This window comes from Haemorhous mexicanus, chromosome 10, assembly GCF_027477595.1.
Source record: "Haemorhous mexicanus isolate bHaeMex1 chromosome 10, bHaeMex1.pri, whole genome shotgun sequence".
Classification (NCBI taxonomy): domain Eukaryota; kingdom Metazoa; phylum Chordata; class Aves; order Passeriformes; family Fringillidae; genus Haemorhous; species Haemorhous mexicanus.
Genome location: NC_082350.1, coordinates 4,597,979 through 4,620,015, shown reverse-complemented (window position 1 = coordinate 4,620,015; position 22,037 = coordinate 4,597,979). Strand labels below are relative to the sequence as shown.

At 44.0% G+C, this 22,037-nt stretch overlaps 1 protein-coding gene across 3 annotated transcripts in view; it reads right to left on the bottom strand.

Moving 5' to 3' along the window:
* The window catches only part of HS6ST1 (heparan sulfate 6-O-sulfotransferase 1), a 193,430-nt gene extending 173,430 nt beyond the window's left edge, over positions 1 to 20,000 (bottom strand). For all 3 annotated transcript variants that reach the window (XR_009487618.1, XR_009487619.1, XM_059854977.1), the window contains exon 1: positions 19,139 to 20,000. Coding sequence is in view for 1 of the 3 variants with exons in the window: in XM_059854977.1 (XP_059710960.1) it covers positions 19,139 to 19,656 (518 nt within the window). In the remaining 2 variants the exon portion in view is untranslated. The remainder of the gene's footprint in view (positions 1 to 19,138) is intronic.
* Between the last annotated feature and the right edge of the window lie 2,037 nt (positions 20,001 to 22,037).

Sequence of the window (22,037 nt, the reverse complement as noted above, 5' to 3'; positions counted from 1 at the left end):
GGTCTGGCACTTGTAAACAGCAAGAAATGCTCATAACTGAGAGTAGTCAGGAGAACATTTGTCACATTCATAATTTCTGAAAAATCCCTTTGCCCAGGATTTTGCTCCTGGGAAGCTGAGAAGCCTCAGAGAAAAAAGGAAAACAGTATTATCTGATTTGCTTCTCCTGTGTTTTGCTGCTTTGGAATGTGTTTGGAGATTGTTTCATTGGTTTCATGTGAATTGTTTTGACTTAGTGGCCAATTATAGTCAGGCTGTGTCAGGACTCTGGAAAGAGTCACAAGTTTTAATTATTATCTTTTTAGCATTCTCTAAGTATCCTTTCTGTATTCTTTAATATAATATCGTATCATAAAATAATAAATTAGCCTTCTGAGAACATGGAGTCAGATTCATCATTCCTTCCTGCCATGGGGCACAGACACTCAAAAGTTCTGAGGTTACTGCCAACTTAGTTTATGGCCCTGGGCTCTGAAGGACAGCTGGCATGGGAAGGGAGCTCAGCAGAGCCTCAAGAGCTTTCTCACAGCACTGGTGATGCCTTCTGCATGTAGTTTGAGCTGGGCTTAAAGGAGAGCACGTGGAAAATCTTCAGAACCACATCATTACACACATATCCACACAGGTAACAGGGGTACACTCCACAGAACACACAAATCCCTGTGGAAAAGGCAGTGCTGCATGCCAGAGTAGGACTGCTGCAGTTGAAAATGTTCCTCTATTTAGCTTCCACCTCCCTGCTCCCATGCAGCAAACACTGCTCTCTTAAACCATCAGTGTGCAGGGCATGAGACAACAACGGGCAAACCCCACAGATGTCCACATGTGATGGAAGCTCACCTTGCCAGAGTTCCTTGCCAACACAATTAAATTGTGCAATTGCAGATTCTTCAGACAAGGTTTCTAATAAAGCATTTCCCACCTTGCTTCCTTCAAAATTCAGAAATGCAAGTCCACATTCATATGTGCTTTGTGGCACAGTATACAACTTTTCATTCTCTTATTTTTTATTTTTCAGTGATGCTGCTGCTGAAGGCAAGTGTTTAGTACTGGAATGACCAGGCATAACTCCAACATCCATTCTCTGAAGGAGGGGAAAATAAAACAAAAGAATAAACCATGCTCTTGTATTCCATCCCTTTATATTTCTCAAATAAAACTAAAAAAAAAAAAAAAAAAGCAGGAATTCTTCTTGCTATTGAGGGCATCACTATCTCTTTCTTTAGTCAAAAATCCAATTGACAGAAAACCAAACTCCTAAATTCTGATGGACACCTTTGCTGCTTCTTGCCAAAGACTTCTGCACAGGTATAGAGGTGTAAGAGCTGCTGAAGCTGATCACATCACACCTTCTGCCTGTATACCATAAAAACCACAGGGCTGAAAAGATCAGAATTAGGCAGCAGTCTGCTCAGACACAGTGACCCTCAAAGGTCAGGCACTGGCAATGCTTGTCCTCAAAGCCATTGATCCAAACCTGCTTTTCCAGAACCTCTGGCATGTGTGTGGTACCTGCCAAAGCTTCCCAAAACCTAAACCTCCCACATCTCTCTGCTCATGGACACCAGGAGTTGGATGTGGGCTAGTCCAACCCAAAAAACAACCTGGCTGAGGCTGCACCCTACAAATTAACTGAATAACTGCACTCTCACTGGAGGCATGGCAGAAAGGCTGATGCCAGAAAAGGCTTGAAGGCAAATGGAGATTGTTGGCCAGTGAGCTAAAGCACCTTCCAGGGCCCTCTTCATGCCTACCTTTTACAGCAGGATGCACTGGATACCCATAAACCCAAGCAGTGCTGCCATGCAAGGCCAGAAAAGACTTAAAAGCACCAAAAATTCTGTTGTGTTGCCACTGAAACCAACTGTGCTGAGCCACAATCCTGCATGGACAGCCCAATCTTTCTTTTTGTCACACACAAGTCCTTTTTTGTTCACTCCAGGTTAGATCAATAACACAAAACATCTTCAGTGTGACACCTTATCCCCATTTCAGCTCTGAGCTCTCAGGAGACAGCTGCAAATGAAGACCTTTAGTTAGTGCCCCTCTCCTGAGACTGCTACTCATGATTGAATTTCATTACTAAAGTGTTGAAACTAAATCCAGCCTTTTTTCAGAAGTGGCTCAGAATCCTGTGACACATTCACTTAACCCTGTGGCTTTCAGAATGAATTCCATCTTTCTCAGACTGAGAGTTACTAAGTGCTGGCACCTACATGTTGCCATCTTATTGCAAAGCTCCCACACCTTCTTGGTGATTTCTCACAGGCAGCTCCTCACAGCACAGCCAACAAACTCCAACTCTCTCCTCACCAGCTAAGCCACTCTTTTATAGCACCCATCCTTATTAGACACAGCTGTGGCCTGTTAAGGGCAGGCCTGTTCCTAATCTTTGGTAATTAGCACAGCTGCAACTCCTCAGGGTGAGACTGCCTTCTGCACTATCTTTATTTTCTTACATTCTATCCCCCTACATCATCTACAGCTCTTTTTTCCCCTCATGGAAAGGAACAGACATAAAGAGGTAAGGGATGGTGCCATCAATTAGCAAAAAGAAAGAAAAAAAATTGAAAAATTGTCATTGCTCCTGTGTGGGAAAAAGAGTTAATGCACAGAGGATGGAGCAATACCCCAAACAGCTCCTTCTTGAGACACCTTCCTTCTGCCAAGGAAAGAGAACTCTGATAAGCTAAAGGAGGAATCAAAACTACACAAATGCTGAAAAAGCTGAACTCCATATTTAAAGCCCAGATCCATGTTTATTTCTGGTACTAACACTGTCTCTTTCTGCCTTCAAGCACGTGTGGGAAAACTGCTCCCGTCTCCTGGGCCAGCTTACAACTCAGTGTCTTTATAAAAACTTCTTCAGAGCTGTACAGTGCCATGGAAATGACAGGAAGAACAAGAACACCCAGTACCTGCCCAAGGTACTGAAGTGATGGCCACTGTGACTATCTCCAGAAGTCTCATTTTAAAGGCCAGGTTTCTCCTACATTCCATACTGTAGCCTTTGAAACAACTTTTCTAACCTAAGTGGAACATTTTTGGTCCTTGTGTCCAAGGAGCCCTGGGATGTAAATTTGGATGGTCCTTGAATCACAGAGCTGCAGTGAGGTGATTCAGGGATGTCAGGATCACAGTTTGGACACTGAGAGCAGTGTCCAAATGTGCTTCAAGAGCACTGACACCTCTGTCCCATTCTCCACCAGCACTCCTCTATTTCCAAAGAGCAGAGGAGCACTCTGGCATGCCACAGAGGCCACCTGGAGAAAGCAGAAACCATCACTGGAAGTGTTGGAACATCACAAATGACCTGGCCACTTGCATAGCTCAGTTCCTCCATTTCATTCTATCTTAAGATAGAATCTCAAGCTTGAGCTATCTTATCTTGAGCTATCTTCTAGCTCAAGTAAGGCTTCAAAAGAAATAGGGGTCTGCCCTATTTATATGCCTGATGCCATATGGACAGTCACATTTTAGAGAGAACATCTGCTACCCAAGAGCAGCTCTGAAAATACTGCCCAGGAGCATGTGAGCCTTCAGCACATTCAGCATTGATCCTGTGACCCTGGGGGTGACAGCTCCAGGTATCTCCTTACCTGACCTCAAAGCACTGGTCCCAGCTCCATCTCTAACCAGGCAGAGCACTTAAAAAAACCATCTGCATGCTAATTCTCCTCCTGCCCCTCTTGTGACGCCATCAGCTGTGTGTAGAACACAGTGAAGAATGAATTGCTCAAAACTTGCCTGTAGCTTTTCCATACAGCTTGGAGGTGTGATTTAAAAGCCAGGCTTAGAAGCACGTAAACTTTTTTACAGAGTTTAAACAACCAGGCCTTTGTTTCAATTTGCATCATCAAGCAGAATGGAAAATAAGAAAGGATTCTGTGACATGCAGGATAGTCCCAGTTAAATGACTTAGAACTAGGAAGGGGGAAGAAAAGCCAATAACCAGAATGAATCAATATAACCAGCTCCTCCTCTGAGCTCCCTCGCTGCTATAAACAGCTGCTTAACTATTTTCTGGAGCAAGAGGCCAGTATTCTTAATTAAGAATAAGGCTCTGAGTTCCTGCTCACACCCAGTAACTGGATGTTTGGAAGGAAGGACTGTTTGTGCTTTATCCTGTGGGAAGCTGTTAACGCCCAGTGCTTTCCTCCACATATTCTCCCCTCACTGACCCCACAGAGACCACTTCACATGAAAAAGAGTTTTTCTCAAGACAGGAATATTCCAGCAGTAAATCCTGAAGCATCCAAGAACTTTATAACTTGACACCTTTGGAATTTGCCAGCACTGCTTTCTATCTCTACTGTTTTGGGTGGTTTTTGCACATACTACATTACAGAATAATTCAGCATGCTATGGTTCATACAGGTAGAGCATCCAGCTTTAATTTAATGCATCTATTTTAACTTGGTTTAGTTTAAACTTTCACAAACATCCCAACACAAGTGCAGATTGTCATGAAAAGGAGCGAAGGGTCACATGAATTCCTTGGTGTGCAAGTAATTCTACTTATTTCCATAAGAGAAAACTCTTCTCAGATCCTGTCTGCACTAGGCAAGAGTCTCTAAATCTCACCCACAATAGTAGAGCTGACAAATATAACTGTTCTTTTTGCTCTCATGAGCAGTTATTTCCAGATTTGGGATTGGCTGGGCTTCAATCCAGAAAACAGACTTTTCATGACAATCCCCAAATAACTTCAGAAATTCACAAGAATCAGGAAATATCCTAATTAGGAAAGGGGTCAATTCATCCTGCCTGAAGTATTTGGCAGACCAAGCATCCCACATCTCCAGAACATTCAGAGAATCCATCCTTCAGTTTCTGTGAGGTTTCCAGCTGAGTGATGCCCTGACAAGCAGTGCTTCATCACAGCTAACCACAGTCTATGCAGCAGGCAGGACAGACTGCTGATCATCCAGCACATTTTACAAATTGCAGCTGCACCCCTCCTGCTGTGATTTATATTGTCATTACAGGCCAGCTACACCTCAAGTGTGAAGTCATCCCCCTCCAAGAGCAGCTAGAGCACAAGAAGAAAATGCTCTTCCCAAGAAGGCATTCTGACTGAAAGCCTTGGGGGGAAGTGATTTCCAAATGGAAGCAGTCATACTGTGGATAGCCTGCAGGAAGATTTGCTTCTGCATTTGTTTCCAGATGTTTAGAAATCTGATTTAGAAGATCTTTACTCCTAGTGTCTGACTGAAAATCTCAATTACCAAGTTACACAGTCCAATGTAAGCTCATTCCCTGAGCAGATCCCAAAATTGCATCATGCTGTACAACACAGCTTGTGGCAAGGCACAACCCACTGCTGTAGGCACAGGGATGAGCACTCAACAAACACATATTGTCATAGATTTGGTGTCCTGGCACATGCCATGGTGAACAATCAAGTCTTTGCCTCTATTTCTGCATTTCTAAAAAGTACAAATAATATCCCATTCAGAATGGCACAGGGATTACCAGTTACACTGTAGAGGAATTGGAAGGAGCAGAGTGTGCTCACATCCCCATCCTGTCAATACTGTCCTCAAGAACAACACCCCTTACACAGCTTTGCCAGGTGATGGCTTTTCACCTGTGCTAAACTAAGACTGGGATACAAACATTTCCCCATTTCTCATGCAGGCAACTGTCACAGACACATTTCATGAAAAATCCTTCCCTTAGGATTTTTTCTCCTGAGAAGCTGAGGCCTCAGAAATTAAATGTGAACAACAATTCTCTGCTGCTGTGGAATGCAACAGGTGCAGCTTTGATTGGTCTCATGTGGTTGTTTTTAATTAATGGCCAATCACAGTCCAGCTGTCTCAGACTCTCTGGTCAGTCACAAGATTTTATTATCATTCCATTCCTTTCCATTCCTTGCCAGCCTTCTGATGAAATCCTTGCTTCTATTCTTTTAGTAGAGTTTTAGTATATAATTTTCGTTTAATAGATCATAAAATAATAAATCAGCCTTCTGAAACACAGAGTCAAGATTCTCATCTCTTCCCTCATCCTGGGACCTCTGTGAACACCAGCACAGGCAACATATTTCAAAAGAGCTCCAAGGTGACCCCAGTTAACATATAATAAAAAATAACTACTGTTGAAGTCTTTCAGGTCAGATGGCAAGGAACAGTTTTCCCTGAGTATGAAAATCAGGCACAGTTCTCTGCTGCCTTTCAGGGATGATACCTGGGCTGTTCACAAATACAGACTCACAGGTATGGCAAGAATCTTCTCTTGTGTAACAGATGAGTGTGCTGGTGGTGCTGCTTCCTTTGCTGGCTCAGTGACAGGGGAGATGCTCCCTGGAACAGAAGGTGGGAGCAGTGCCTGGCTCCCCCAGACACCACGAGAGGAGCATTCCCTGCACTTGTGAGCACAAAACCTGTGCTGAACGTGCCCAGCAACCCTTCACGTGCAGGATCACCTCAGAGCTCAGCACCTGAGAGCTGGCTGTGCAAACAGTGTGCAGAACCCAGTCTTGGCATTGTCAAACAAACCTGAGACTTGCCTGGGCAAGCTGGGACAGCCAGCCAGGCCAAGAACAGTCTCTGCTCACTTTCCTGAAGAACAAATGAACCTGGGCAGGCATCCAGCTTCTGTAATGCCCAGCTTCCACAGCCCTGGCTGGGCCTTCTACTGGGATGGAAATGGGATGGATGATTTCCTGTTTGCTTTCCAGACAGTGGAATCTTATTAAGCACAACTGTTTCCATCAGCCCATTTCAAACGTTCAGACAAAACAATTGCATTGCTCCTGCTGACAGCTCCCGTTCCAGCACTGTGCAAACACTTCAGCCAACCAGGGGAATATTTCTTCCCAGGAGCTGCTGTTTTAGGCAGGTTAACACCTACAGAGAACTGCTGTGGCTTAAGCATAGTGCAGAAAAACCTTCAGTAATGTTTCTGAGAAAGGGATGTCCAAGGAAGATGCCCCCCACACTGCTGAGCACACAGGAACCTGCCTCCCAAAAGTTCCAAACAAAATTCCTTCCCAAAGTGGCAAACTTCTATATCACAGCCACCACAAGTTCATCCACTTCCAGGCACTAATCCTGATTTTTGGTTGCATTTTCAGGGAAAGACACCTCTCTTTTTCATGCACTGCTGTTCAGAGCAGCTGCTACAAGCAGCATGTCACAGCATGGCAAACCTTCAGAATAGCTGAAGGCAAATCCACGACCTCTTCAGTCATCTTGAGGCAGCTAACACTAAGAAAAAAAGTTGGAAAGTTACACAGAACTTGCCAAATTATTCTTCTGAGGAGCTGTCTAAATCATAATAAAAAAAATACATTCTTTGCAGGTAGTAGCTAAAAAAACAAAATACGTTTTAGAAGCGAGGGAGGACAAATGTGTTTAAAATTCTCTAAGCTAGCTGTCTCACAAACTGTATTGATTCACAATAGACTTTTCAAGTATTTTTCTTCCATGCTGTAGTCCAATATTATTTCTTTAAAGAACTGCACACAGTTTTGGCAGCAAATCCCAAGGCAAAGAAATTAGGTGGAAAGAAAGGCAATAAATTGAAACTATGTCTTCACTAAGATCAAAGACTTTACAGTTATTTTTAAAAAAAGCTTTATTGGTAACTAACAAACCATCTACATCCTGAAAATCCTAGTCCACACAAGTTATGTATGATTCCTCCTTATTCCCTTATGACCTCTTTTTTTGTGGTATGGCAAACCTCAGATGCTCCTTTTACACCCAAACTTTAACTACAGCTCCTCCTGCCATTGAATAACCCCCTGAAAATCCCTTTGTGGTGGGAGTCACATTAGTCCTTGTACATACAATGAAACCAGAGTTCAGACAATTGTGGCAGCTGTCTTTCAGTCCCTTCTTGGCACCCCCAAGGCACACACAGGAGATCACCTATAGCCAGCCCTGTGTTAAAAGAAACAGTCAACAGCAGGGTTATATTTTAAATTCAAACTCATGTATCATTCAGTGATTTTTGTGTCACCATTTCAATATTTGGAGTGTCATTTTGTCTCAAAAACAGAAAATGAAGCTCATATAAACTGCTGGCACACTGTCTGCCTGGAGCCTGAGTGAATTCTGAAGAGTCAGGGTTGAAAACTGGGAACTGTGAAGTGGAACTGCTGAAAATAGCAATTGGCTACTCTGGAGTTTCTACAAGGTATGTGTTTGCTATGTATGACTGCCTCCATAAACAGGTGTCAGCTTCATCCAGTTTAGTCAAAGTCATGAAAACAACCCCTTCTGAGTAGTGTTAGAAGGCAGCAGTATCTCACCAAAAATATTTAAGTGTATTGACTGCATTAAATTTGACTGCTCAGACCAACAGCTGCTTCTGATGTTGGCACAGTTATATTTTGCATGGCAAAAACTTTCTGACCTATTACAAAAGGAGCTCTTCAATTATCAGAACAAAAAGAGCCCTGCCAGTAAAAATCTGGGAACTTATGAGAGTGAGAAGGGTTAGGCAGTAAGAGACCTCTAAAGGGAAAGAAACTTAATTTATCAAGCTCAGAAACATAGATTGAAGCAATCAAGGTACGAGACGATGGCAACTGAAAGAAAGTATTAGTTCAGGGAATGGGAAATAAAATTGCTCAGGTGTTATAAAGAAATAACACATTGCTCAGAAAAAGCCCATTTGCAAAGTACAAGAAGAAGTGCAGGATTAAATGCTGGGCCTAAATAATGGCTTTAGTAATGAAGGGCAATATTGAGTCATTAGCATTCAGTGTAATATTACATTTCAAAATCAAAGCCACGGGTAGCAGCAGCCAGAGACATGATATGTGTAACACAATCTGGTTGTTAAAAATACAGGACCTCAGCACACTGCCTCTGGCCAGGTCTGAGGCTCCCCTGGAGTCAGGTTATGCACACACACAGAAAGATGGTGTCATTTTTAAACACATTTGTGAGCACAGCCAAATAAACCAAAGAAAACTTCAATGGGGGGAAAAAAAATACTTCAGATGATTTATTTTGGATATGGTACAAATAATAACACCAGCCACAGGAGTATAACCAATGAGAGAATCTTCTCTCAGGTGCTCAGAACAAGAAGTTCCAGTTTTGCCCTCCCAGAGGAGATGCCAAGGCATTTCCTTACCTGAAAGGGCTCCTTTTGCATTTGTATATTGTTGCCCTGTTCTTTTAAAGTTTTTCTAAGCTTTTTGATGTTTACATTCTTGTAATGGAGATTTTTACACATTTTTTTAATGTAAATAATGATTGTTTTGTATTGCTTTTTGAAGGAGAATTGATGAACTGTTAATTTAACTACTGTAACTAGAGAAGTATTTAATTTTTTAATTCATAGTCATTTTTAAAATTCTATAAATATCAAAGTCCAAAAATAAATGTACCTTTTTTTACCTTCAACATCTCGGGGTGTGAATATCATTCATTTTGTGCCATAGTGCATTTGTATATCTCTTTTCTGTGCAGTACACCAGGGATGAAGTATTCCCCTTAATGGGGGGGTTTAATCTAAATGACCCCTCCTGCACTCCCTTCAGCAGCCAGAATAAATCTGTTCCATCCTCCTCCCTGCACAGCTGCCCACTTCACATCTGTCTTTTCTCTTTCAAAGGCCTAAGAAAAGGCAAGAGAAGAGAAAGAGGAGGAGAACAGAAGAAGGTAATCCTGTCTTTTGTGGTCAAGCCATGTTAACAGAAGGGATGCTTTACTGATGATGGTTATACTCAGTGATTCCTGTTCTGCTTGTACTTTTGTCTATCTCCAGCAGGAAAGCAAAACCTGTCAGAAAACTGGTGAGTCAGCATGCTGCTGCTGTTTGTCTTAGCTGTGAGGCATTGATTTTTATCCTGATGCTTTGATATAGGGTCACAGGTATCCCAACTAAAATCTTTACTGAGAGCAAGGGGGTCATGGCAGCAAGAGCTGTTAGTTTAAACAAAAAAAAGTCGATTCTGTTCTTACAGTATTGGCTTGGATGTTTAAATCTTCTGAGACAGCTGAGAGGAAAAAATACAAGCCACATTTTTATATTTACAAAAAAAAAAAAAAAAAGGATGATCAGTGCAATGCATTTCACAAAATCTTCCAAAAGTCCCTGAATATTTCAGTGTTATCAGATCTCTTATATGTGTGCACAATTAAACTAGAACTAAGACTAACATGTAGAGTAACTCCAATATATGAAAGGAGCAGCACTTTTAAATCTTTAGCACTTGTCCAGAAGCAAGGTCCCTTTCAATAAATCTGAAATTACTGCAAAGTCACCATGCATTTTCAAACTCTAAGTGATCCTATTTGGCAGAAAAATCTCAAATCATCTTGTTAGTACTTGAAGATTACCACTAAGCAAAAGGAAATTTGGTCTGTTTTAAAAACAAAAATGCAAAGGCTGCTCAGGAAGCTCTGAGGTTTCCCCCTCATGTAGAACAGCTCCATAAAAGTGATCACAGTATTTCAGTCTGCAGTGAGGTGTAATCAAAGAATCTCTGCTTAATGGGATGGAGATTAGTTATGGAATAAAACACAGAGTCAGACCATAAAAAGTTAATTGCAAATAACTGTTTTCTTGTTTAAACTGGCAGGAAATTCTGAACTATTTCCTCTAGAAAAACATAGGTGAGTTACAGCGTAGAATTTACCACTAAAATGCTGGAAGGGAGGGAAAAACAGAGCCAAACACTAACAAACTAGCAACCAGTGAAAAAACCAAAGTGACCCCAAGTGAATGGGCAGGAAAGTCTGAGATTTATGGCCAAAGCCAGCTTTAGGACAGACCCCTGAAGAGTCTTTAGGTTGAAATGAAGGCACAGACCTGAAGTCTGAAATTAATATAACACCAGGTGCTATTTACTATAAATTTTTGAGAGGCTTTGAGATACACAGGTGAAAGAATGCTATAATTAGAACTGCTGAGATATAATTAGTACTGCTAAAAAGTTCAGGTTACAGCCAAAGGTGGACCAGGGGACCTTCTTAACCCTTTCTGGACACACCACTGAAAAAGAGATGCCCCAGAATATCTCATATCCTTAGCCTTATTCGGCAGTTTGTAGGGATGAAACACATGCAGTGTTGGTTTTTTTGGTTTTATAGAGATGGGGTAACTGAGAGGTGTTTTAGAAGATTTTATTTTATTTTCAGTCTCAATGAAGAGATGAAGAAGTATATACTAAACTATACTATATTATACTATGTCTAAACTATAAGAAAACTTATTTCTTGGTTACAATTCTTTATAAATGTTTTTCAGCTTATTAGCTTTTGCTACACAGTACAACTATGACTTTCCAAATCCATTTCTCACCATCCAGAATCTTGTCTTGTACTTCTGTAGTACTAAGCACAGAAATGACACAGGCTGACCCCATTTAATAAATGCAGAAATTTAACTAAATGTAGAAATGTAACTAAACCCTATCAAGCTTTTCATCTGATGAGCTCTCCCTGCATGGACCTTTGCTGAAAACCCCTTTCCCAGCCCCAGGAGGTGCCAGGCTCCAGCAGACATGCACAGGGAAATAGCTCCTCCTTTGGCAGCAGCACAGGGGACTGCGTGCAGCATCCTGCTCAGATCTCAGACCTGACTGCTTCAGCACAGGGGTGCTGCAGGCTCTTTGTGACAATCATCTCCAAAGGACTCTTCAGAGACATTCTCAAGCCTGCATTTCCTGCAGAGTGCCCTGCTACGGAAACAGAAGGGGGAACAGAACTACATCAAACAGTGATTACAGAAGCTGTGTGGCCTCAAGTGGGTATGTTTCCTCACCATTCTATTTCAATTCCTTTACAACAAGCAGAGGGTGGGGGTTTTTTTGCTTGTTTGTTTGCTTTTAAGGTCAGCCATCACTGGTGAAACAAGCAAATTTCTAATGGGCTACTTCAGCTCTGTCTTCTTCCTGCAGTTCTTTGTTTATTCTCCAAGCCCAGTAAAAGGTCTTTGCTTCTTATGTAGAAGTATCATTCCCTTCTGTCCACATCAAGTGAAATTTCATCCAAAAATCTTGACTTGGTAGCTATCACTATTGTGAATATTAGGAATTAAAGACCATGCTTCATCTTTGCTTGACAAAGCACAATTTCAGTCAATAACAGAAAATTCCTTTCTGTTCTAGTACTTTGTGGAAATAAAAGCATAAACAAACCTTTGTGGAGTTAGACTGTGTCACTCTGGCTTTCTAAAGCAAGCACAATCCCAACTGTTCACTGACAATATATTACCTATTTAAAGCATTACTACTACAAATTTGGTAAAATTGCTTCCAAATAATTGGAAGTTTAAAATAAAAGAGACATAAACCAGGGATTTTGGTTCTCTGAGTGCCTGAAGGCAATTGTCCATGCTGCTCTCCCACTTCCCAAGATTTACAAAAGCCATAATCTGTACAAGACAACAGAATGTAGAGCAGGGAGACTCTGAATGGATGTCACAGGTTTGATAAGACAGGTATTTCTAAGTAAATTTAAAATCAGGTGTGTTCTCTCATTACTCTTTGCTTCCAGGTCAAAGTCACTAGAAGAGCACAGCCACAACCCCTCTTGATTAGCTTTATCTTGATTTTTCTGGAGCTCTGCTGTTCCTTGTTGTGAGTAACATCTGGGGTAGGAACATCCTGGCAAGGAGTCACCAAGGACTCTGGAGCCAGCCAGAAGTGTGGGCACTGTGCACAAACATGACTCAGGTAAGGCACATCAACCTCACCTCTGAAATGAACTCATGAGGAAGTTTTCTTAACTAACTCCAGCCCTGCATATCCTGAATTACTTTCCAGTAAACAGGGCCCAGCTGAGACTGCTCCAATTTCTACAACAGGCAGCCAGAAGCTTCTGCTCAACTGCTGGACAAGCCCATGAAGCCTAACCCCACAAATCCTGGAGGGAAGGGGCCACCAGAGGAGGATGATCTCCTGCTCCTTCCTAGAAGGAGCAGAGGCCCAGGGAGAGGCAGCATTGCAATCATCTCCAGCTGTAACTTCATCCTCTCCAGCAGTGCTTTCTCCAGGGGTAACATGACCTCCTCCAGCTCACATTCTCATACCCAACCCCAGCCTCCTGCAGGGAAAAGTCCTCTCCGCGCTCCTCTCCCCAGTCACACCAGGTAATTCTGCAGCTGTTCCATCAAGCAACATCAAATTTTTCATGCTGTTTTTCACCTAAAGCCTCTACAGCACTAATGAAACCCAAATTCCTTCCATCACAGATTTCTTCCTGTGAAGCATAAAGCTGACATGGTGGCATTGCTGGAGATCACATTGGGGTGTTATTCCTTGGTGAGTGTTCTCCATCTCACACTGCCAAACCAGGAGCCTTCAGCAGAGCCCTGAAAACTGGGCTTGGCATTGCTGTGGCCAAGTAGTGTCACACAAAATGTTACAAACTCTAATAAGTAATTCACCCCCAAAAATGCCTGCACTAGCATGGTGGAACCCATGTGCATCTACAGAGGACCAGTCCTTAATTACTCTCCTTATAATGGGAGTATCTAGCAAACTATCCAGTTCAGTTAATAATAAAATTCAAGCCAGCTCTTCTAAAATAATTATTTCAAAATTGTTTAAAAAAAAGGAATAAACAAATGAGAAAAACGAGAAAAACAACAGGAAAAAAAAAAAAAAAAAAAAAGGAAGAGGTGATTATCCAAGGGTTTACTCCAAATTCTGTACACTTTTATTTGGAGAGCAGGAAATGACAACCAGAAAAGGGCAAAATCTGATGTCCAGGCAAAGAGTGTTTGCAAACTTCTAAGCAAGAAAAGCAAAATTACTATGTCATGATGCAACTTTTGTTTAAAGATTAATGAAAAACAGCCAAATGTCTCAGTTTGAAAAATCAGGTCAGTACAAATGCACACACATCCTTTTGCTTTGTCAACAACAGCAACAAAAACCCAGTAAGAGTAATTAAACCTGGCATAACAAAGCTTAGACCAAACTTAAATGAATACCTCACACCTAAGGCAGCTGTTTGAAGAGTTCTAATTTTTTGGTAACCGAGTCAAATTTAAAGATTTTCACTACACAACTACCTGGCCCTTTAGAATTGTTTGGCTGTGAAAGACCAGCCTGGCTTTGTGGGTGAGCACAACCAGGTGCAAAAAGTTTCCTATCAGTCTAGTAGAATTTATTTGAGAAATGAACCAAGCTATTGAAAATAGCTTTATATTGATATTTCTCCACTGGTCTTTATGATAAACAAATCTGAGTTGAACTGGTGAGTGGAGAAAAATGCCCCTTGCTCCCTGCAGACAGGTATTACTCAGCCCCCAACACACACAGATCCTAAAAGAATGACAAGCCCAAGCTTTTAAAAAGTGCTAATATCATAAAAATGATTTGGTGAGGCTTTCCACTGTCAAACAGTTGGTTTCTTGACAGTGTGTTTCTGCAGCTCACAAGCACACATATAATAAAAACCTCATCAAGAACAGATCCCTGCATTGGGACAGATATGTAGTTGGAAGCTGTGAAAGTTCACACTTCAGAAAAATCAAACTAACAAACAAACTGCTGAGCCCTGTTAATTGTTTCTTTAAAAAAAAACCAACCCAAAACATAAGCTGTAAATAGCTAATCAGAGACTGATCTGCATAACAGCAGGTTTTACTGACCTGCCATGGATTTCTTACATAAAAGTCTGTGGATTGCAATTTTTTTTTCTTCCTACACGTGTGAAACATTGAGAAAAAATACTGAAACCAGAAGCATGCACACACTTTAGTTATTTTTGTCCAAAGATGAACTCAGAAACCAAACTCCTATGACAGACTAGCACAGAAACCCATGCAGAAAGCCAAGGCTAAGCTCATGTCTTGAGGCAGCTCGTTAAAAAAATAATGAATTTAAAAATGAGCTGGGGGAGCACAGAGCCAGCCATGCCCAACCAACACTCCACCAGCTCCATGGGTCCTCCCCAGCAACAGGGAGCTCCCAGAAATGCAGTTTTAAAGGAGCTGTGTGCCTTGAATCCTTTCCATGTGAATAATGCAGCTCCAGGAGAACGCCAGCTCTGATGCTCTTGTGTTCACCAGGCAGCAGAAACCAGCAGGACAGCAGCAAAGCCTGGGATGTCTGGGGTTTGTTCAGGCTTTTTTTTGGGAATAGGAAGGAGGGGAAACACACAGAATTCCTTTGGTGTAATATATTGGTTTTATTGCTTCTGCAGCACATTAGAGTCGAGTTCACTGATGAAGTGTTCTCCAAGTACAAGTTCAGAACACCCAGGGCTGTGCTCCTGTGCTGGGAGCAAACAAGGCACTAGTGGGTCACTTCACAGATTTTTCTAATTCTGGAAGTCAAATTAAAGAAATGAGAGTTTGGCTTTTTTTTTCCTTTTTTTTTTTTTTTTCAGAATCAACTGAAGAGATTTGATCTCTGAGGTTTTCAGTGAAAACAAACTGGAGGGAGCAGTTCACAGTTCCTGCTTGCAGAAATATCAGCATGGTGACTCAAGGCACGCATCCTAATTTTGCTTCTTTTTAAAAAGAGCCTTTTGCAACCGTTATTTCTGCCCAACAGCACAAGGAATAATGAGGCCTCCATTCCCCAAATCTTGGAATTTGCCCTCTACTAAAGCCACGAAGAGAACTGCAGCTAAGTGACTTAACTGATAAGCACAGCCAACTTCAGAGTTCCTTGGAGTCCCAAGTTTTACAACCCTCAAACAAATCAATCTTTCTTTCACTGGCTGTGTATAAAACATAACATTTACTTCAACAAGTCCAGAAGCCTTTTGAATACAAACCAGGCAAGTCACCAGGAGGGGGTGGGAAGGGGGTGAGAAGCAGCACTTTTTTGGAGTGCTGACCCATTGGAGCTAACACACCCATCCCTGACACTGCATCAATGCAGAAAAAAGAAAGAAAGAAAGAAAGAAAGAAAGAAAGAAAGAAAGAAAGAAAGAAAGAAAGAAAGAAAGAAAGAAAGAAAGAAAGAAAGAAAGAAAGAAAGAAAGAAAGAAAGAAAGAAAGAAAGAAAGAAAGAAAGAAAGAAAGAAAGAAAGAAAGAAAGAAAGAAAGAAAGAAAGAAAGAAAGAAAAAGAAAGAAAAAGAAAGAAAAAGAAAGAAAAAGAAAGAAAAAGAAAGAAAAAGAAAGAAAAAAAGAAAGAAAGAAAGAAAGAAAGAAAGAAAGAAAGAAAGAAAGAAAGAAAGAAAGAAAGAAAGAAAGAAAGAAAGAAAGAAAGAAAGAAAGAAAGAAAGAAAGAAAGAGAAAGAAAGAAAAAGAAAGAAAGAAAGAAAGAAAGAAAGAAAGAAAGAAAGAAAGAAAGAAAGAAAGAAAGAAAGAAAGAAAGAAAGAAAGAAAAGAAAAAATGCAGCCTTTGGCAATCATGAAGTCAGACACAGAACAACTGAACAATGAAGAAAGTTGAATTGCATTGCAAATTTATGTTCCATGCCCAGGTTATGGAATGTAGTGCAAGAGGGCACTGGGCAGCCACAGAACTGCATTCCTTACAGAGGGAACAGCTTGAACCTCATGATTTGTGCATGTGGGCAATACTGAGTGACCTTCATGCTTTCCAGCATTCACTAGAAGGCAGATTTATTTGTAATCACACGTCAGCTGTTTTGTTTTGGGGGCCAAACATATATTTGGAAGTGCAAAGGCTTAAACTTTGTATTGGGCAGCAAATGCAGAAGCCAATACATTAGCTTTAAAAGCTGAATTTGAAGACTACACTCAAAAATCCAGATTGGATAACATTAAAATCTGAGAGAATGGTTGTTTGCTGCTCCTTTTTCTGTTTCCTTTGAGAGAGATGTGTTCATAGTTCAGTTCCATTAGAAAAGAGGAGCCTCTCTAGCATGTACCTTTCCTGAAAAGATGTCCCATTTCAACATAAGAGATCCAACACTCACAATGGACAAATAAAGTGATATTGCTTTTACTGTAATGGGCATAATACAAGACTATCTGTGTTTTAACAAAGAAAAACCATCAAATTTTTATTTTGAACAAGCACTGCCTGTCTCTTATTTGCAGTTTTCTTAGGCATGAAATAAACCACATTTTGGATAAGGTGCCAACAGATCCAAGGACAGTATTATTAAAATAGCCAGCAGCTGGCTGCACTAAAACCATCCCCAGGATACAAGGATGATCAGTAAATTTTGTTTTGTTTAACAGACCAAGGTGATAAACCACAGATTATCTAAAGCTTCCACATCATAGTCCTTGAACTCCTGCAAAAGAAGTTCTAACTCAGATTTAAAGGAAGTCAAGAAACATCACTTGGGCACAACTGTTTCTTGATATGCAGAGTACATGAGGGAATGGGACAGGATTAATGATTTTTCCTGCACATTCAAAATTCAAGACAATTAAGAAGCATACAGTTCCTGATGTCCCAAAGCAAATGGCAAGGAAAATGTTATTTACAAGCATGTGAGATAAAGCAACAGACTTTTGATTCTCAACTTCTTACAAGTTGCTGTAAGGAATTGAATTGCAACCTCACAACCTGACGTGCCCCTTTCTCAAGTACCTGTACAAAAAACCCAGCTGCTGAATAGAAGAAAGCTGAATACTGAACATGTAACAAATTTTCATACAAAACTGCCAAGGGAAGCACACAAGGCTCTGAGACAATTCATAAACCCACACAGGTCTTTATATAAGGTTAATGGTTTGTTAGCCAAGTGCCAAGGTTCACAAAACAGGTAATTTTTGTTTCTTTTTTTAAATCAGGCTTGAACTTTGCACATTTTTCCTAACCACACTTCACAAAAATCTCAGCAGCAACCTCGATGGGCAGAGGGTATTTTACTCCGAGGTGTTCTCAAACACCTCATTAATAAGAGAGCACAGGAGAGCCTCAACCCTTCAGTTCTATACTTCAGTTTGCTGGGTCAGGCAGCACGACAGCAGTCTGAGCACACTTGGATGACTAACACTGAAACGGGCTGAAAACAGCAGCAATCATGACAGAGCCAATAAAGAACCCCAGTAATTGCACACAGCTTCGAGGAAAGAAATATCATTAAGAATTGCTTTTAAAAAACGCAGGGAAAACACAGATATGATGCCTAAGTGTGCTTACTTAAAGGCCACTTTTCATTAAAGGGATTATGTATGATATTAACAACACACCTATAAATAAAGTATATAGCATAAGCAAATATTAGCATAAGATCTTGAATGAAACTTTAAGGCAAACAGATTACAAAGTGCTGTAATAGAATGACTAATATGTCAAAGGAACGTGCATAGTTCCTAAAATAGTGATAATTTTAAAAAATAGTAATAATTTTAAAAAATAGTGATAATTTTAAAAACTGTCTTGTGAAATGAAAGGCAGCAGTACACTGAGCTAAAATAACTCAATCTTTTGGATATCTCAATATCCACCACTGTCTTTACTACAGTGCTTCGAACAGAAAATTTCTCTTATAAGCTTATAATTCATGAAGAGACCAAGGCAGTGGAATGATGGGGTAACAGGGCAGAAACACACCGGGTGTTCCACACGGATGTACCGAGGGTGCTTTAGGATGGCTCTGGCTCTCTCCTGGGGCACACAGCAAGGACACTCAAGGAACAAGTACAGGCTAGGTGCTTTCCCCAACTCAGGTCTCCCGTGGAGATCAACAGCAAGGAACATAAAAAGGGGATTTAAGGAGTGTTTTCTGCAATGTGCAAAAAGCTGTGTGGAGACGGGGGGAGTAAACCGAGGAGGGAAGCATGAGCACTGCTGGGCTCGTGTGCCTCTCCTCGGCTGCACGGGAGAACAATTTCAGCCGGAGGAAAAGGGTCGGGGCAAAGCTGGTTACAGAGACAAGCTTGAGACTAAGGGTGGGGTATAAACGGCTCCTAAAAGGCAGCAAGCGATGTCTGAGGTAAAGGCTAAACGCTTAAAACAGAGAGTAACCAGCACAAAGATGCTCTCGGCAGAGGGGAGGCTGCTGGAGCAGACCATGGGCTCCAGGGCGCAGCGTGCGAGGTGCGTGGGAGGCAAAGAGCAGGAAATTTGCAGGAGGAAGGAGCAGGGCACAGCCTGGAGGACGGGAGGGGAGGACAGGTGAAGCAGCCGAGGAAAGGCTCGGGGCAGGTTGAGGCACAGCACGCCGGCAGCGCAGGGCAGGGGGTTCGGCAGGGGCAGGGCCGGGCGGCTGAGGCGGCTGAGGCGGCCGGAGCGGGGCCAGCGCGGCGGGCAGGGCTCGGCCCAGGGCCGGTGCCTACCTGGGCGTCTTGGCTGCGGCGCTCTCCCGGCGGTCCAGCACCCCGGGCACACAATTGGTGAGCTCGGTCCAGTCGGCGTGCAGCCCGCAGCTCCAGCCCGTGGAGAAGCGAGAGAAGAGCCAGGTCTCCCTGCGGTTGGGCCGGTAGCAGGTGCACTTCTTCTGCCCGGGCCGGCAGTCGCACGGCACCTCCAGCCGCACGTTCTGCACCAGGTGGCGGCCGAAGGTGGTGCCGCCGGTCTTCTGGATGTGCAGAAAGACGATCACGTCCTCGCCCTTCATGTCGAACGCGAGCTCCCGCTCCAGCTCCCGCACGGGGAAGTAATACTTCTTCACGTAGTGCGGGTCCGGCGTGGGAAAGAGGTCCAGCTCCTCCGAGTAGGAGCGGCCGCTGGGGGAACCCAGGCTCAGCCCCGGCCCCACGTACTGGTACAGGATAAGCATGAAGCACACCGAGACGGCCACGATCAGCAAGAACTTGCTGGTCCTCTCAACCATGGTCCTTCCCGCACGCTTCATGTGTCACCATCTCCCGGGGCTGCCGGCGCTGGGCAGACTGCGGCGCTGCCGGGGGGTGGGCGGCGGAGCTTCGGCGTCTGTGCCAGCCGCCTCCCCCCGCTGCTCCCCGGAGCAGAGCCTTCCCCGGGGGCGGCGGGGCCGCTCCCTGGGTCGCCTCGGCTCGCCGCCGTCCCCGCCCGCCCCGCCGCGGGCAGCGCCGGGAGCGGGGCAGGGGCAGCCCGCAGCCAGCCGCTCCGGAGGCGCCGCGGCACAGCGGCAAACTTGCCAGAAAGCGAGAGAGAGCGAGAGAGAGAGAAGGGCAGGAGGGGGGCGGAGAGGCACCGAAAGGCAAGAACCAACCTCCTCCCGCCCTCCCTTCCCCGCGCTTCAGGAAGCCACCCCCATTCCGGCGCTGCCTCCGCCGTGCCCCAGCCCCCGCGGCACCGGCGCGGCTGTGCCCGCCCCCGCCGCCGGCTGCGCCCGGGCTCCGTTCCTCTCAGCACGGCTCGGCTCGGCTCGGCTGGGCCGGCAGCGAGCGCTTCCTGGCCGCGCCGCCCCGCCCGGCATGCACAGCGCCGCCCGCGCCGCCCCGCGCCCGCGGCCACGCTCCGACCGGCGGCGGCCCCGCCCGAGCCCCGGCCCCAGCCCCAGCCCCGGCCCGAGCCCGCTCCGCTCCCCGGCCCCGCTCCGGGCACCGCTCCGGGCACCGCTCCCCGGCCCCGAAATCCCCAGCTCTGCGGACCTAGGTGGGCTGCGAGCCGGCTGCGCCTCCCCGAAGCACTCGGCTCTTTATGTGCCGCCTTCAAATGAATCCCGAGGAGCGGAGCTCGGCGCTCGTCGGGGCTCGGTTTGTGCTCCCGCTTGGAGGCAATCTGCATGGGAAGGGGAGTGGGGTCTGTCCCCGCTGCGGTCGCCACATGGGCCACCGCAAGGCTCTGGTCGCGATGTCGCGACTGGATGGAAGAGGAAAATGCTCCGGCCACACACGGGGTGATGATGGCTGTGAGCTGGAAGAAGCCTGGGCACACCATCAGCCGCAGAATGCGTGAATAATAAGAATAATAATACTACTAGGTGAAGCTGAGGCGAAAATCGGCGGGGGTGTTATTTATAGCAAACTTTCCCAGCGAATGCTTTGTGCTGCTCAGTCAGGCGGACTCTATCCGGCAGCGGGGCTGCTGCAGGGTTGGTTTGCCATCTTCAGTCCCCTAAAACACAGCAAAGCCTTGGGAACGCCAGAAGTGGCCGACACGGAGCCGGCTTAGAGCGATCCCCTCTGCAGGGCAGCGCTTGGCAGGGGAGGATGCTGAGGATGCTGCGGGGATGGGAGCGGTGCGGACCCGCACAGCCCGCACGGTGTGCCCGCAGCCGGGCATCCCTTACCGGAGCGACAGGGACAGGCAGAACCCCCGGCCCCAAAGGGGGTCACTGCCACCAAGTGTCCAGAAAACCCCTGGAAAGCACCATGTGGGGCCTCTCTGAGGGTAAAGGGAGGATGAAGCATGGCCCCGTGTCAAAGAGTGAGGTTAAAGTGTAGTGGCGGTCATGCTGCCACTTCATCGAGACCCGGGTTATTGTCCGTGCAGAATAAATTATACGGGCAATTGTTAATTTCTAGCCAAAAAAAAAAGTCTGACTGAAGTGCCCTGTTCTCCTGTCGTTACTGCTGTTGGAGAAAGTTTCCTTAAATTTCTGGTGCTTTTTTAAAATAGAAGTTAGGTTATAGTCCTCTGGCACTGAAATATTCCATCAGGTTACATTTTTTAAATGCGAGTTTTAGGTTACATTTTAATCCAAATCAGGTTACATTTTAATCCAAATGCTTTATGTAAATGTAAAGGAATTCATGCCGACGGGTCATTGTTAAACGCTGGGTCAAATTTATAATGGCCAAGGAGGAAATGAGATCCTGCATTTTCATTTGAACACCCTGACAGATAAATCTGCTACATTTTGAGATGGCTGCATTACTCACAAGTTATGGAGCCCCAGTGAGTTATGCAGTTCTTCCCAAACAAGTAACAATAAAATGTTTATAGCACCCAAAAGCATCGTATGTTGTGTTCAAACCATTCATTCTGTTTGATATTTTCCTCTTAAAAGTCTGCTTCTGATTCTCCTCTTCTCATGTAGGTTAGTTGCTCCAAAAACAATGATGTCATTCTTGTGCACGGAGTTCAGCTACACTGAGAAGCAGAGCACAAACCTAATTTACAGGTTTGAAATTTGTATTGTGATTTGGGAAATGCATGATGTTTACATACATGGTTGCATTACTCATTGCAGCATAAGAAGCACAGAGCAGATTTTTTGATTGCAGTGTGTTTGCTTGCAGTTCTAAACATGTAAGTATTTAGAAATGCCAGAACTGTGGAGAAATCAGCCATTAAATAATTTCCAGT